This window comes from Leptonychotes weddellii, chromosome 7 (assembly GCF_054177405.1).
Source record: "Leptonychotes weddellii isolate Sample4059 chromosome 7, ASM5417740v2, whole genome shotgun sequence".
Lineage (NCBI taxonomy): Eukaryota > Metazoa > Chordata > Mammalia > Carnivora > Phocidae > Leptonychotes > Leptonychotes weddellii.
This window is the reverse complement of record NC_138375.1, coordinates 131,460,787-131,477,489: the sequence shown is the minus strand read 5'-3', so window position 1 is coordinate 131,477,489 and position 16,703 is coordinate 131,460,787. Positions and strand designations below refer to the sequence as shown.

At 52.4% G+C, this 16,703-nt stretch overlaps 1 protein-coding gene across 1 annotated transcript in view; it reads left to right on the top strand.

Annotated features, from left to right (window-relative positions):
* The window catches only part of COL23A1 (collagen type XXIII alpha 1 chain), a 290,389-nt gene that overhangs the window by 220,270 nt on the left and 53,416 nt on the right, over positions 1–16,703 (top strand). The window contains exon 3 of the mRNA XM_081827261.1: positions 12,032–12,076. Within this exon, the coding sequence (XP_081683387.1) occupies positions 12,032–12,076 (45 nt within the window). The remainder of the gene's footprint in view (positions 1–12,031; positions 12,077–16,703) is intronic.

The window sequence follows — 16,703 nt, the reverse complement described above, 5'->3', positions numbered from 1 at the left end:
GACTGACTACCCCAGGGCCAAATCCTGGCCTTGCCACTTGATGCTGTGTGACCTCAAGCAGTGACTTGCCCTCTCTGCGTGCAGTTTCCTCCTCGATAGGATGAGATAGAGGGCGGCTGTGCAAATTTCATAAGGATTGGCATAACAGAGCTCAGAACAGCACCCAGCACACAGAAATGCTTACACTTCCTAACAGTAGTAGGAGTAGAAATAACCTCGGGTGTTTATGAGCCCAGAACAGGTGTTCTGGGGTTTCGTAAACTCACAACTTGACTCCAGCCCCCCATCCCCTGAGCATGCAGAAGGCAACATGGCACCATGAAAAAAGGACATGAGGCATGAAATATTTTGTAGGAAAGACAATGATCTTTAAAGAGAGAGGAGAAATCAACTGGTTTCCGACTGTGTTTGCTGGACCAGCAGCAATAGCATCCCCTGAGAACTTATTAAAAATGCAAATTCTTGGGTCACTCCAGCCCCACTGAATCTGAAACTGGGGGGTGGGGCCGAGCACCCTGAGCACTTTCGAAGGTAACCCCAGCCCTCCCACTTCCACCAAGCAGGACGGGACCCAGGATGGCAAAGGAGCTGCGTGAGTCTGGGGACACCAGACAACAGCATGTGAATAGATGGGAGAAGCCCCAGGCAGAACCCAATTCTTTTTTGAAAGAAAAAAAAAAAAAGGCAAGTGCTTTGGAACTGGACACAGCTGGGTTTGAATCCCAGCTCTGCCACACGCAAGCCATGTGACTTGGGACAAGTTCCTTCTCTCTAAGCATCTTTTAGTTCATCTGCAGGGTCAAAGAGCTGCCACCTCTTGGCAGGGTTGCTGGGCACACTTCTGGCACATGGCATCTCCACAGGTAGGAGCCCCCTTCCCTGCTCCCCGTGGCATCCCAGCACCCCCTCCAGAGCTCTGGGAGCAGCCAGAGCAGCGGAGACATCTCCGTGTTGCAGAAGGCTGACTGAAAGCTGTGCAAAGGACCTGGGGTCCGCCTCCTAACACCATCACACTGGGGGGTTAGGATTTTAATATCTGAATTCCAGAGGGACAGATGTTCGGGTTATAACAATGGTGTGACATGGATGAACGCTGAAGACAAGACACTAAGTGAAATCAACCAGGCAGCAAAAGGACAAGTCCCGTAGGATTCCACATTATAGTGAAATATCTAGATATCTAGAACAGACAAGTTCATAGACAGCAAATAGATTAGAGGTTACCAGGGGTTGGGGGAAGTGGGAATGGGGAGTTCATGCTTAATGGGCACAGAGTTTTTTTGGGGGTGGGAGGGAAAATTTCAGAACCAGACAGTGGTGATGGTGGCACAATGTTAAGAATGTGCCTGATACCACTGAACTGTACACTGAAAAGTGGTCTAAAAGGCAAATTTTATGTTATGTACAATTTACCAGCATTTAAAAAAATAATATAGTAACAAAATGTGGAATACACATACAATAAAATAGATTATTCGGCCTTAAAAAGGAAGAAATTTTTTTTATTTATTTGAGAGAGAGAGAGCATGAAAAAGTGAGCACAAGCAGGGGGAGCAGCAGAGGGAGAGTTCTAGAAAAGCAGGCTCCCCGCTGAGCAGGGAGCCCGACGTGGGTCTCCATCCCAGGACCCTGGGATCATGACCTGAGCCGAAAGCAGACGCTTAACCGACTGAGCCACCCAGGCGCCCCCTTATTTATCTATTTTAGAGAAAGAACACAAGAGGGAGGGGCAGAGGGAGAGGGAGAAGGGAGAGAAAGAATCCTCAAGCAGACTCCCTGCTGAGCGCAGAGCCCCAAGCGGGGCTCGATACCACGACCCTGAGATCATTACCCGAACCGAAACCAAGAGCCAGACACTCAAACCCACTGTGCCACCCAGGCGCCCCTACCACCATTTAAAAAAAATAATAAAAATGTTTTAAAACAGAATGTCCTATACCAATGCCATGGAGTGGATTGTATGGTATGTGAAGTAAATGTCTCAGTGAAGCTCTTTAGACAGTAATGCTGCCCCAAACACAGGTGGGCACAGTGTGGCTGACCGTCCCGGGGCTGGGAGAAAGATCTGCAGGTGTCGGGGTACCAGGGTCTGCCGGGCCCCGCCCCTCTGAGTGGGTGGAGATGGCAGGTCCCTGCTCAGCACCCCTGTGACCTCCCGGCCCCCCGGAAAGGCCCAGCAGCCCTGAAGGGCAGGGAGCCGCTGCTTTATGAGGGATGGGGCAGCTGGAAGACAGTGGGGTCACCCCTAAGCCGGACAGACTGGGCAGATGAGGGCCGGGGAAATAAACCCCGCTGAAAGTCTCCAGAGGGCATGTGGGCCTCAGCCTGGGGCTCAAGAGGGACAAAGAGTGAATCACTCAGGCCCCTTGGGAGTGTGAGTCAGTCTGCAGGGGCATCATGGGCCAGGATGCTGGCAGCAGCCCCTCGGGGACCCCATGAAATTTCCCACACCTCTGGGAAGCCCTCCTCCCTCCCCCACGCTGTAACAAGGGACACTAGTGTGCTCAGCGGGGCGCCTGCTTCTCCCTCTCCCACTGCCCCTCCCCCTGCTCATGCTGTCTCTTATAAATAAATAAAATGTTAAAAACAAATAAAAAAAGAAAACCAGAAACCATCACAGAGAGTCCCCTGGGGGCAGGGGACTTTTAGACAGTTGTCAGGGAAGATGTCAGGAAGCACAGTGAGGAGTCAGCCGCATAGAGATACGCTTCATGCAAAGATCCTGGGGTAGGACTAGGCCTGGCAGATTTGAGAAGCAGAAGGAAGGCCATGTGACAGAGGGTGGGAAGTGGGGGGGAAGCAGGTGGTACATAGGCAGTGTTGAGAGCCTCTTCCCTTCCTCACGGGCTGCCCACTGGAGTGACCGCCCATCCCAGTTTGCCTCGGACTGCCCCAGTTTTAGCACTGGAAGTCCCAGAAAAGTCCTGGGCACACTGCAATGGTTGGTCACCCTAGTGCCCACCTGCCCCCATATTTACTAGATGCAGAAGGTAAAGCACCCTGGGCCCTGCTGGGGGCTGGCATGCCTTTCCCTCCAGAGAGCTTTGTCCTCCTGTCCCGGGGAGCCAGGAGTCCACAGTCCAGGGCCCCTTGGGTCAGGTCACCTTGGAGCAGGTGGCTCATGCTAAGTGGCCAGATTTTTCCTGAGCCACCATGCTGGCCATGCTCCAAAGACCTCCAGCTGCCCGGCCTCACCTGCCCTTTTCTAGAACCTTCTGTGTGGCACAGGGCGGGGCTTGTAACCTGCAGGTCATGAGGAATTCTCATGAAAGTCAAAGCTCCTACGAATGGCTTTTTAAGTTAAAAAAGAAATAAAACAAAATAAAATTAAAATCTCCTCATTCTCGGAAAGCAATAAATCCTGGCCTTCATTAAGTTCGGAGGGATACCCTGGCCCATGTGTCAGTGATTAAGGCTTTGGGGTGCACGGGGAGTTGTGGAATTTGGTTTTTTTGGGGGGTGCTGGTTTCTGTGTGCCTCTCTGGAGCCTGTTCTCCAACAGGAAATGGAATCTCAGGAGATGATAGGCTCTGGGGAGAAGCTGATCTGCACGAGCACAGATCTGGGTCTGGCCAAGCCCCAGTCACCCCAGGCCCTCCCACCCAACAGCAGCTACCCACGGCCGGTGACCCCGTTGTACTCCCCACCTGCGCAGCCATAATTCCTTAGGATCTAGTACCTTTCTTAGCCTGGCTCCAGCGCTTTCCATATGCAGGGCAACCTCTCAACCTCCACCTTTGAGACCCCAGGAAGGTCCTTCTTCTTTTTTCCGGAGTCCTTCCCTAAACTCCCCTTCCTTCCGCTCCAGTCCAGCGGGCGGGTCAGGGCCTCTTCAGCCTTCAGAGATGCTCTCGTGGCCTTGAGCCCCGTGGGAGGGGAGTACCATGTTGTGTCCCGGCTCCCCCCACAAGGGGCTTTTCACTGTTCCTGTGAGTTTGCTTCATCCGTTCCATAGCCTGAGCCAAGGGCAGCAGGGAGGGAACTCTGCCAAGCCCAAGGAATGGCCTGTGACCGGGTGACCCCAACATGGGGTACCCATGTGCCTTACAGCTGTCACTCAAAAGTATCCTTCAAGAAGTCCCTTGAAGTCTCTGGGCTAAGACACACATCCCTTGACCAGAAGCCCTTCTGTGAGCCCCGTCACTCTGATCCAGAAACTATCCACCCACGTTCTGCTTCTTCCCAAGTCCTCCTTGTTCTTACCTCTGGATGAGCTATTCCATATTTTTAGTGCTGGCACCTCAACCACGGTCCATTTCCCCAAAAATAAGGAACTGAGGAGGGCAGCGTTGGTGCCTGCCCAACCCTCAGCTCCTGATGAGCTCTGTGACTTGGACAGGTCACCTCCCTTTGGTCTCCGCCCCTGTTCACACCTGCATCTCTGAGTGACGAACAGGATTAAAGAGAGGGCAGAGGCACTCAGTGGGTGGCAGCGGGTCGCCCCACCCCCGGGCTCACTGCTCCCACCTCGCGGGAGCCCTTCCCACCGGGACCCTTGGGTCCGGTGTGCCACCGGCATGAGTCATAGGTCTGAACTCCTTGATCCTATTTTAAACACTTCATTAAAGCCACTCCTGACTCAGAGAGGAAGCAGCCTGGAAACAGCGGGCGCATCGGATGGCGTGAGGAGGCCATGCCAGAATCCGGCTGGAGGCAGTCCAGGCTGGTGCTGGTGGCAACGTGTGGCCTTTTAATTCAATATTTAATTCACAGACCTCTGAGAGCCATCCCTGGCCCCCTTCCTTTGTGTGTGGGTCCTGTATTCTAAAAACTATAATAATAACAAATACCAAGAAAGGGTTCTGGAACCCGTGGACTGGTGGGCACCTCTCACCTCCAGTGAGCATCTCCTCGTGCGGGAGGCGGGCAGCAGGGTTTGGATGCACACGCTCGGGGTCTACACTGCACGGCCCCACCTGCTACCAGCAGTATGACTCAGAAGGTCAGTTCATCTCTCTGTGCCTCAGTTTCTCCTTCTATAAAATGGGGATGACCATGGTAGCTTTCCTCATAGGTTCAATGTGAAGAGTAGATGGGTCAATACTGTGGAGCCGAGATTGGTACCAGCCGTAGAGCAAACAATAAATGGTGTTCCTCCCTGTTATTTTTATTAAACACCATCAGGGGGCCTCTAGGGCTGTCTGGTACTATCAGCTCCTTTGGAGAGAACAGCAGGGTCCACATCTGAGGCCCTCTGTGAAGGTGAGGTTGGGGTCCCCCACCAGTCCACTCCCCCAAGATGGGCCCTGTTCATTCAGCCACTGAAGGGAGTGATATCTAAGTGGGCTTGCCCGATCTGGTCATAGGGACTGTAGGAATCTGTCACCAGTCTGGACACAACCCCTGTCCCAAACAAACATTTGCCCTACCACCCCAGCAGCCTGTGGTCTTGGTCTTCCAAACTGCTTGAGGACCTTCCAAAACACAGCAGGACTCCCCGTAGCATGATGCATGGTGGAGCCTTTGGGGACAATAAAGTCCTTCTGGAATGAGCTGTATTTGCTGAGTAAGAAGCCATGATTTTAGGGGTGCCTGGGTGGCTCAGTCGTTAAGCGTCTGCCTTCGGCTCAGGTCATGATCCCAGGGTCTTGGGATCAAGCCCCGCATCAGGCTCTCTGCTCAGCAGGAAGCCTGTTTCTCCCTCTCCCACTCCCCCTGCTTGTGTTCCCTCTCTTGCTGGGTCTCTGTCAAATAAGTAAATAAAATCTTTAAAAAAAAAAAAAAGAAGCCGTGATTTTAATTCCTGGAGGACGACATGGCCCTTGATGCTGGCCAAGCTCAAGCAACTTGCCAGGTGGCCGGCTACTCCAGGAGGCAAAGCCCCTCCAGGAGGGCCATGGCCCCCAGGCCCTCCCCGAGGTGTCCATAGGACGCACCTGCCCTCACTCCTGCGAGGGACAGGGGGTTTTGTTAGCCCAGGCAGGAAATGAGCAGGGAGAACACTCCCCTTCCCCTGAGCAAGTTTCCAACTCCAAGGTTGGTCTGAAACTTATAAAACAAAATTATCTCGGGAGGTGTTTTCATGATCTGGTCTTAGCAGCTCAAATCCAGGGACCTCTCCTGCCTCCTCTGCTCAGCACGCACCCCCACGATGGCCCCCGGGGCATCAGGCAACTGCAGGGAGCTCCAGACCAAAGGTCCGGAACATTCAAACCACCTGACCCCCAGGCTCCTTCCCAGAGTTCTGGGAAGAGGGTCAGAGAAAGGGGCCCCCAGTGCCCATGAGAAGGGCCAGGTCCTAAGGCTGCAGGAGGCTCTGGACACATCCTGGGATGATGATAAGAACTCAGCCTTGGTCACAACGACCCAGGAGTTCAGAGGACATGCGCTGGAGTCACACAGACCTGGGTTCGAGTCCCTGTTCTGCCATCTCCTCACTGTGTGACCTCGGGGACACCACCGTGCCCCGTGACTACATAGGCCAGGCTCTCGGCAGACACTCAGCTGTGGACAGTCATCAGCCATACCGCCAATGACATTTCTGTGGTCTCTAAGAGGCCAACCTGAGTTCACACTCGTGCTCCGGCCCTTGGGAGCTGAGAACCCTGGGAACATTCCTTTTCTTTGTTTTAACTTTTGGTAAAATACACACCACTTAAAGCTTACCATGTTAACTGTTTTTAAGTGTGACAATTCAGTGGCATTGGGTATATTCGAGGTGTTGTGCAACCATCACTGCGATCTATTTGCAAAACTTTTTCATCCTCCCAAACAGAAGCCCCGTCCCCATTAAACACTGACCCCCGTCCCCCCTCATCCAGCCCCTGGCACCCGCCCTTCTGCTTTCTGTCTCTCTGAATTTGACGACTCCAGGCACCTCACATAAGGGCAATCAGTCATACAGTATTTGTCTTTTTTTGGGACCGGCGTATTTCACTTAACATGACGTCCTCATGCTTCATCCATGGTGTGGCATGTGTCAGAACGCCCTTCTTTTCTGAGGCTGAATAATATTCCGTTGTGTGCACACAGCACATTTTCTTCATCTCTTCAACCATCCGTGGACATTTGGGTTTTTCCACCTTTTGGCTATTGCCTCTGACAACATTTCTTGACGTCTCTGAGTCTCCTTTTCCTCAGTCGTGAGGGAAAAGAGAGTGGGAAGAGATTAAAGCACTTTCTAGGGGCGCCTGGCTGGCTCAGTCGTTAAGCGTCTGCTTAGGTCATGATCCCAAGGTCCTGGGATCGAGCCCCATATCAGGCTCCCTGCTCAGTGGGGAGCCTGCTTCTCCCTCTCCCACTCCCCCTGCTTGTGTTCCTTCTTTCACTGTGTATCTCTCTGTCAAATTAAAAAAAAATTTTTTTAATTAAAAATCTTAAAAAAAAATAAAACTTTCTAGAACTATGTATAGATTCAATAAGATGAACTGCACAAAAGCCTCTGTCCTAGGAGGAGCATGGGAAGGGCCGAGGACTGGGTGACCTGGGAAACACAGGGGCCTGGGCAGGCTGTCCCCCACATGTCCAGGCCGTAATAAGGCAAACGTTGCTGGAGGAGGAGTCCTGGGGGATGTTGGTGCCAGGGAGGCTCGAGGAGGCCACCACTTTGAGAGCCACCTCCTCAGGCTTCAGACCTCCAAGAGAGCCTATCTGGGTGCGGTCCCCACATTGGATCTGGTCAGTGCGTGAGTTCTCCAGCCCAACCAGAGATGAGGTTTTTATGAGTTAGAAATGGTTCCATATTGTCTGGCTTCAAACGGTACTTAAGAAAACCATCATCATCCGTGGTTACTTACTGGGCAGATGGTCGTCACGGGCATCCAGAATCATTTCACAGCAAGCTGGAGCCCAGGCTGGGCCCGAAACCTCAGGATATCTTTGAGAAACCCCATCCCCAGGCCGTGCAACCCCTGCATCCTGGTGCCCAGGTCCCCAGACAGACCGTGAGGAGGGATATGGGAAACCCCCAGACTGGCCTTGTGTCGGGACTCAGACCCTGCCCACAAAGTCACTGACCTGCAGCTGCCATGTCTCAGACTTTACCCACCCTGGGGGACACACAGGAGGCTGTTGACATCAGGGCACCATGTTCTGAAGGCCCAAAGGCCCGTCTAGCCAGTTACTTCTTGGGATCCCAAATAGGCACCCCTTTTGTGCCTCCGAGCTGGTGCTCATGCCACCACCTCTTCTGTTTAATAGTTCGGCACGGCAGCTGTTACCCCTAAAATTCCATCCGCGTGGGTCAGGAACCTGAGGCCCAGAGAGGCTGAGTAACCTGCCCCAGGTAAATAGTTTCCATGTCAGTCATATCTTTCCCGTCCTGCACTGCCCCTGCCTGGCTGGTGTCTGTTGCCCACACCTCATGGATACCCCTGTGGGTGGCGTCCCCACCACTGTGTGGGTCCCACGCAGCGGCGGGGAGAACAGCACGATGTGGGCTTCATCACGCAGAGATTTTCCAGCTGGAACCATTTTCCCAACAGCATCCTTAGGCAAGACCTGTCCTCCCCCTCAAAGCCTCAGTTTTCCCATCTGTACATAACAGGCCAATCAGGACCTACTCCCAGATGCCTCCCAGGGCAGCCTGAATGTCTGAGTGTGTGCCGACGGTGGGAGAGGTTTTCCCACTGGAGAAAGGAAGGGAAAGAGAAAAACAGCAAGGAGAAAGTTCTGGGGCAAACCACTGGGCCAGAGGCCTGCTTTTGCTTACTGGCGCAAAGGTTGACCAGTTGTCGATTTGTGAGTTGTTCACACTGAAGCCTCTAGTATCTGGTTTGGGCTGGTCTGGGAGAGGATTCAAGAGCATCAGGCTCATTCTCTTCCTCTACCAAGGCCCTTTCAGTTGGGAGTCCTGTCCAGCCTGCTGGGCCTGCAGCCCCACAGGCCCTGGATGCCTGAGGATACCCAGGCCCTGCCCCACTCCAGTCCTGCTGGGAACTTCCCCAAAGGCTCTAGGAGACGGGGCACTGCACCCTGCCTGGGCAGCTGCTTGCCTGTGAGCACCCCTCCGCATTGGGCCCTCTGCCTAACCATGCCACCCAGGAGAACCACCAGACCAATCCATTCGTTCAGCCGCCTCAGCGAAGGCAAATGTCTTCATCTGGCTTGAGTTACGCAGACAGAGAATTTTATAGTCGTACCCAGTAATGACCAGCAGGAAACCATGGTGTGCTTTAGCTTTCAGACCCAGGAAGAGCCTGGCTTACTGTCCCACCTGGGGGCCCCTTTCCTACCTTGTCCCTCACCTCAGCCTAAGACCCAAGGCAAGCAGCCTTGCTGAGCCGAGCATGAGCTTCTGTGGCCTGGCAAAAGCCCAGAAGCCAGTGACCAGCGCCCTGGGCCTTGTGAGTGAAAGTGGGCCTTTTCCCTCCTACAAGCAGAGGAGCATGATGCTATGTGTGCCAGTGGGGTTCCCATTCCCACACCCTCACTCTCCCTGAAAACAGATGTGTCCAGAGAGGAGAAAGGGCCTAACACCAGGCCAGCTGCGCACAGGAGCTGGGAAGGAGACCAGGATGTATGTTTGGCCACAACGGGCCTGAGATGTTGGTGAGATCCACACAGAGATGTTAGGTTGGCAGGTGACTGAGCGGCGTGGGCTCAACTGAGGTCATAGAACTGGAGGTGCTCCATAAGCTGCAAATCCCTCACCAGGGTGAGGAGCTGTTGTCTGTTATGAAAGTGCCAGAATCTCAGCTGTGCCAAGTCAACATGGCCCGTGGACGATTCCAGCACAAAATTCAAGGTCTGAGTCGGGTATTGAGGAAAAACCAGGGCCATATGACCGGCAGGAATTTCTGCTCTCAGAACTCAGGGCTGCATCACTTATATGGTCAAATGATCTTCAACAGAGAGGCCAAGGCTGTCCAGGGGGGAAAAGACAGTCTCTTCAACAAATGGTGTTGGGGAAACTGAATATCCACATGTAGAAGAATGACTCAGAGCCCGTACCTCACACCTCAAAAGGTTAAAAAGGCAACAAAAGCAAAAATAGGCAAATTGGACTACATCAAACTTAAAAACTTCCATGCAGCAAAAGAAACCGTCAACAGAGCGCAAAGGCAACTTACAGAATGGGAGACGATATTTGCAAGGCATGTACCTGATAAGGGGTTAATATCCAGAAAATGGAACTCTGGCCACGCAACAACAACAAAAATCCAACTAAAAAATGGACAATGACTAGACATTTCTGCAAAGGAGACACACACATACAGATGGTCAACAGGCATATGAAGAGATGCTCAACAACACTAATTATTAAGGAAAGGCAAATTAAAACCACCATGCAGTATCACATTTTACCTCTTAGGGCGGCCACTACCAAAAAATTAATTAATTAATTAATTAATTAATTAATTTAATATAAAACAAAAACCAAGTGTCAGCAAGGCTATGGGGAAATTGAAGCCTTCATTGGTGGGAACGTAAAATGGTGTTGTCAGCATAGAAAACAATATGGAGATTCTTCCAAAAATTAAAAATGGGATTACTGTATGACCCAGTATATACCTACCACTTGTAGGTATATATCCAAAAGCACTGGAAACAGGATCTTGAGGCAGTAGTTGTATACCCATGTTCATCCCAGCACTATTCACAATAGTCAAGAGGTGGAAACAACCCAAGCATCCATCACCCGATGAGATGAATGGATGAACAATACGTGGTGTATACATACGATCACCCCCAGCCACCTGTAAAGGTTTTAGGGTATAGCATAGCACAAAGGGCCCCCCTCCACGTCCAGAGGAGTCTTTCTTCTCTCTCTCCGTCTTTTCCTTAAAGACCCTCCCTCCTCATCATTCTGGACTCTCCTGAACAAAAGTCTAGAAGTGCCATTGACCCTGGGCTTCTTCTGCTTTTCCACCCATCCCAATCCCTGGTCTGGGGTGCACAGTGACTGCCCACTTGAAACCAGGAGGAAGGAAGGAAAATTCACACACATGAATTTTTTTTTTATTTTTTTAAAGATTTAATTTATTTGTTTGAGAGAGGGAGAGTGAGAGGGAGAAGCAGGTTATCCAATGAGCAAGGAGCCTGATGTGGGACTGGATCCCAGGACCCCGAGATCATGACCTGAGCTGAAGGCAGACGCTCAACCGACTGAGCCACCCAGGTGCCCCACATGAATTTTTTAGTTAACCATCCTGCCTCGGACCTGATTCATGGACAGCCTCTGCTTCTTCCCTGTGGTTGTTCCGGGGATTTGGGAGGGAGGTTAAGGTTGACTTTGATAGGAAAGTGCAGTTCCTTGCAATACCGGCCGAGCCTGTAGATCTACCGCCCCCGGGCCCCACCAGGCCAGCGTGCAGCCGGTGGGCACCGTGGACGGAGAGGTGTCACATGCATCTCAAACGGCAATCTAGTATGTACACCTTCACTTCTGCACACCTTTTCCCCCAGCACCTGAGACAATGACCCCTGACTCGGGCCGGGGGCTGGTCGGCATTCTCCTCCTGTAGCGTCGTGGTCGCTGGGTCTGGGGACCGACGTGGGCAGAGCGGGGAGAAGGTGGAGGCAGGGTGATCCGCGTCACAAATTCAGAAAGACTTCACAACCTGTGGATGGAGGATGCTGCACGTTGGGGTGGACCTTAAGTGCAATCAATCATGAGAAATTCATGAGCCGCTCCCCCGGGGTTGTGGGGGAGGGGTGCGGAAGGTTCTGGAGGGTGGAGGAGGGATTGGCGGTGGACAGAACAGCACCTGCTGTTCCCGAGTTCAGGCATTTGGAAGGCCATGGTAGTGTCTCTATGTGGTGTGTCGTCTCTAACATTTTACCTTAGGGGATATGAAAAAGCGTTCGTTGGGGCTTTCGTAAAAGGACTCCCAACCTCACTCGGCTCTATTCTTCTCCCAGATCCAGTTTCTCAGTGGCAGGCTCTTCTGCCTGTAGAGTTCCAGGGAGTCAGTCTCTGGGAGTGGGGAATGACTCGTGAAAGACTGGTGACCGGATGGAGAGGAAGGGGAAGGATGCAGCCAGCAGGGCGGTGGGCGGTGGGCGGTGGGCACCGGTGCAGGGTTCATGGGCTGCGCGCAAGCCTGCTGGCTTCCCTTCTCAACCAGTCTGTCCTTGTTCTCCTGCCCAGGCCCTCCCGGACGGCGCGGCAAGGCTGGAAGAAGAGGCGACCCCGGTGAGTCCCCGGTTTTCTTGGTTTCCAAACCCAGCCCTGGAAGTCTGCCCTTGACCTTGAGACCTGACCTGAGCCCTGGCCGGAGGTGCCGGTCCTCGCCCTGCCCCGTAACTCGGGGCCTTCCTCTCCCTTCCAGCTGACCATTGTCCCCCGAGTCGTTGGTCCAGTACTACCTTAGCTTCTCGGCACCTGCAGTTCCGGGGACAGTCCCTCTGTGCCCTTGGCCACTCCCTGAAGGTCACTGTCAGCCCCTAAAACATCCTCTTCCCTTTGCAGGGGCTGCTGGTGGCCCTCCTGGGTGCGTCCCCTGCCCTCCCCAGACCTGGACTGTCCTTCCCCTGACTCCTCGACCTCCCTGCCACACAACCCGCAGACTCAACTCTACTCGCCGCCCCCTCCCTCCTGCCACCTTCATTTCACCCCAAATGCACTCACCCTGCACACCCCCAACCCCCATGACAGTGAAGCTTCCAGACCCCCTCCGCCCCCACGCCCACTCCCCACCTCGCCTTCCATCATCCCAGGCTTCTGGTCTGTTCACGGCCTTGCCGGTGACATCAGCTTGGCCACAGTGTCCCCGGCTCAGCGCCAGCCTGCATGTGCTCCCGCATCTCCCACCCCTCCCTCTACACCTGTTCCCTTGGACCCCACTTGCCTCTCAAACCAGCCTGCCCGTGGCCCTCTTCTGTCCTCTCTGCCACCCCCGAGGCTCCGGCTCCCCTATGATGCTGACGACGCCTCCACCCCAGTCATCTCTGGGCCCTGAGGTTGGAGGTGCCCCCCCCAAACCAGCACCCCCCCCACCTGCTGTCCTGTGGCTCCCTGTCATCCCAGGGAGACCTCCGGCCACTGCTTCCCTGTGCAGACCCCAGGGCAGCATCCTCAACGCCTCCGGTCCCCATTCCCATGCCGAGTCCTCGTCAGTTTCCTCTTCCATACACCTTGGACCCATGCCCCCTTCTGTCCATGCCACCACCGCCTCTCGGCGCTCTCCCCTCTCCTCCCACCATGTCCCCCACCTCCTGCTTCACCCAGGGGGTCAGAGCCTCCCACTCTGAGCCTGCCCAGGGTGTCTCATCCTCTCCCTGGACTCTCGGCCCAAGTTCACTACCCTTTTGTCCTTACATCTAGAGAAAGCCTTCTCGAACCCGGCTGGCTGGGGGCTCTCACTCCGAGTCTTCAGAGCCCGGCACACAGTAGGCTCAGGGAAGGCAGGTGCACAGAACAGAGAAGGAATGAACGCACCCATGCTCAGCCCCTAAGCAGCTTCACCAGGACCCCAGGCAGATTGCACCTCAGGGGGAAACGGGGCAGGTTCTCTCTGTGCATCAGAGTCTTCTCCTGGGCACTGGGCATGGGCTTCCTGCCCTCTGTACCGCTGCATGCTTGCCTTATCTCATTCCTTATACAGAGGACTTGCAGATAAGCTCCCTAGAGTTCACTGCTGGGAAATGCCCTTCATGGATCTCTGCTCGCTTTGACTTCCAGAGCTGAAGGCTCTTTTGTGTTTGATTGCTAGGGCTTTTCTTTACTCTGGGTTTTGTGTGTAATCACCCACAACCCACTCCCCACCCCCACACACACGCTACCGGCTCTCCAAAAACACACTGCATCATTCAGTTCTCCTTTCTCTGCATTTTATTGTAAGCTTCTGATGTCCTCTTTGGAAGGAAATGAGGAAATTAGTGACTTTTTTTTAGGATAAAGTATAATATGACTCAGCTTCCTCAAAAATCCATTTAGAATTCGGCCTCCACTTTAAAACAATCTGAAAGTCAAAGAAAGACAAGGATTTACTGGACTCTGGGCTGGGTCCTTTCAAGTTCTTCATCTAATGTGACCCTCACAGGGCCCTGCAAAAGATAAAAATATGGTATCATTCCCATTTTGCAGATAAGGAAACTGAGGCTCCAAGGGGTTAAGTGTCTTGTGTAAGGTCACAAGCAGCTTGGCCACAGGCGTCACCCCTGCTGGGCAAGGGGTAAGCAGCTCCTCCTCCCTTCAGTGACCTTTCCCACGCGGGGTCCTGATTCTCTGCCTGTCAGGGAGTGGTGTGAGCGGCACAGAGCAGATGTCCCTCTCGGATTAGCTTTGGCGGGGCCCCCTGTTTATTTCCAGATAGTTTCGCATACATGCACATCCTGGCTTTGGCGCCTTCCCTTGCACAAACCAGGCCTTTTCCTGCATCCCAGGGAGAAAGGCTCTTTTTGTCTTGTGGACCAGTATCTGGCCGAGATGCCTTCCTGCTGCTGCCACCTCCGCCCCAGTCCTGCAGACAGAGCTCGCCCTGTCCGTGGGAGTCTTTGCCTGGAAAACACCTCCAGAGCCCTGCAGTGTTTATGCATCTCCATCATAATGGAATGGATTTCTCATCTCCCCCATTTCTCAGCCCAAGAAGCCCAACACTGCTCTTGCACTCTGGGGTCCTCTTTCTAGGGACCTTGGGCAGGATCCTTTTTCCATCTAGACCCGCCTTTCCCCAAGAGCCTCCACTCCCCAGCTCCCCCTTTCCCAGATACCTCCCTCTGTCCCAGCATTTCTGCACCTGGTTGCGGGGGGTCTGCTCTGCACACCTGTCCTTCTCCAGGGGCTCCTCAAAGCCGGGACCGGATCCGTAGGCACTCAGGAGACAGTCAGTAAACGCTTGTTGACAAGAAAGAGGGAGGAAAGGGAGGAGGAAGCGAGAAAGAGGGACTGGTGGGTAAATGATGGATAAAGGGTTAGGAGACACAAGGACGAAGCAATCGAATGCCGCTTGGCTGGTGGCCATGCTGCACCTGCGGAGGCAAATGGAGGTGCTCACCCCATCTCTGCAGCTGCCAGCCTTCAATCAGCAGTGTCGGTGCTAGAGTTCTATTGTTGTTGTCCTTGCTTTAAATGGATTTGTGCATTTATTAGTGGCAGTATGCATTTGAAAGTAGATCTATGTGCAGAAGAGATTTATTCATTCTACTAACGATGTTTCCTTTGCATTTGGATTTGAGGACCCTTAATTATGCATTTTATACATGCGTTCCCCAGGAGTCTAGGGCTCTTAGGGTAGGAAAGAGTTCTGTGAGTCCCACTGAAAAATTCTAGAACAGGAGCCATATAGTCGGCAAATGACTGTAAGAAGATAATCGTTGATATTTTGTGTTCTGATTCATACAACAATGTTCTCTTCCTTTGTTCAGTGGTCCACGGAGACCATGATATTGCCATTCCCTTCCTTCCCTGGACCCTGGGGGGGGTGGGAGGGGGTCGGTTCTTAGGTCTCAGAGTTCCAGCAGTTTCTGGGATTTAAGAACTACGACTTGAAAGGATAGCTACATATCGGCTCTACTACAATCATGCAGGTCTGTCTTGCCATGTCAGTGCTAGGGTTTTTAATCTACCCTGACCCCAAGAAACCTTTTCTAAAAATCCAATGGAAGAAGCACTTCTGGAATGGTAGAGTAACGACCTCTGAAAATCTGCTTCTCCATAAAAAACAGCAAGAACACTAGAGGAAAAAATAGGCCTTTTCAGAACTCTGGAAATTAATGTCTGGTAACAACCCAAGAAATGTTTATTCAAGACAAATATCTTGCTAAGAACAGTGAAGTTTGTAGCATTTTAACTTGCCCATTTCCCAGCGCCATGGTAGCCTTAAAAACCATCAATCTCACAATCACAGTACCTGTGAAAAGTAGCAGCCACTGAAGGAAGCAAAACAATTTGAAGGTCCCTAACTACTCATTCCCAGAGAATTGTCATTATCTATCAGCTTCCAGGAAAAGCCCATATATAGGACTTGTCTCTATTTGACCTGATGCAGAGCTCACTCACTGGGAAAAGCTCTATCCCGGAGTGCTTGCTAAAAACACTCAGCAGCAATTGTTTATCGTCGCAGCTGCCTAAGGTAGCAACACCAGTTGGAACAGGAAGAAGCTGACACAAACACTTAAATGAAAATCTAGGGGATGAGCCACCCAGAGGGGCTTTGAAATGCTCCAGCATATTGCTGGGAATCCAGAAGGCACATGCATGTGCAAGACTGTGTACATGTCCACAAAAGACCTGAGAGAGCCCCAGTCTCTCACTTCTGGCTGACCTTGAGGCCCTGCTCAAGCAGGAAGTGAAGGCAAAGGCAGAATTGTAACCTGGCAGAGCACTGAGGTTGTGCTCCAACCCACACAATGAGCCCCTTGGCACAGAATGGGAGACGTACTGGATCAAGGCATTAAAGGACACCTCTGTCTCAGCTGACCATTAAGCTAACCAAGAGAGAATTCAGAAGCTGCACATGACAAAGAGTACACACTTTGGAGAATTAGTCCAGGAAAACCCCTAAGCAAACAAAGAGCAACAATAATAACAAACAGCAACAACAAATCCTGGAAAGGAGGATGGATATCTAATTTCCAGAGTAGCCACATTAGATTCTTTTAAATGCCCAGTGTTTAACAAAAAATTGTGAGACACACAAAGATATAAGAAAGTATGGCAATGAAAAAGGAAAAAAAGCAGTCAATAAAAACCATCTGTGAAGGGGGGGAAATCGGAGGGGTAGACGAACCATGAGAGATGATGGACTCTGAAAAACAAACTGAGGGTTCTAGAGGGGAGGGGGGTGGGAGGATGGGTTAGCCTGGTGATGGGTATTGAG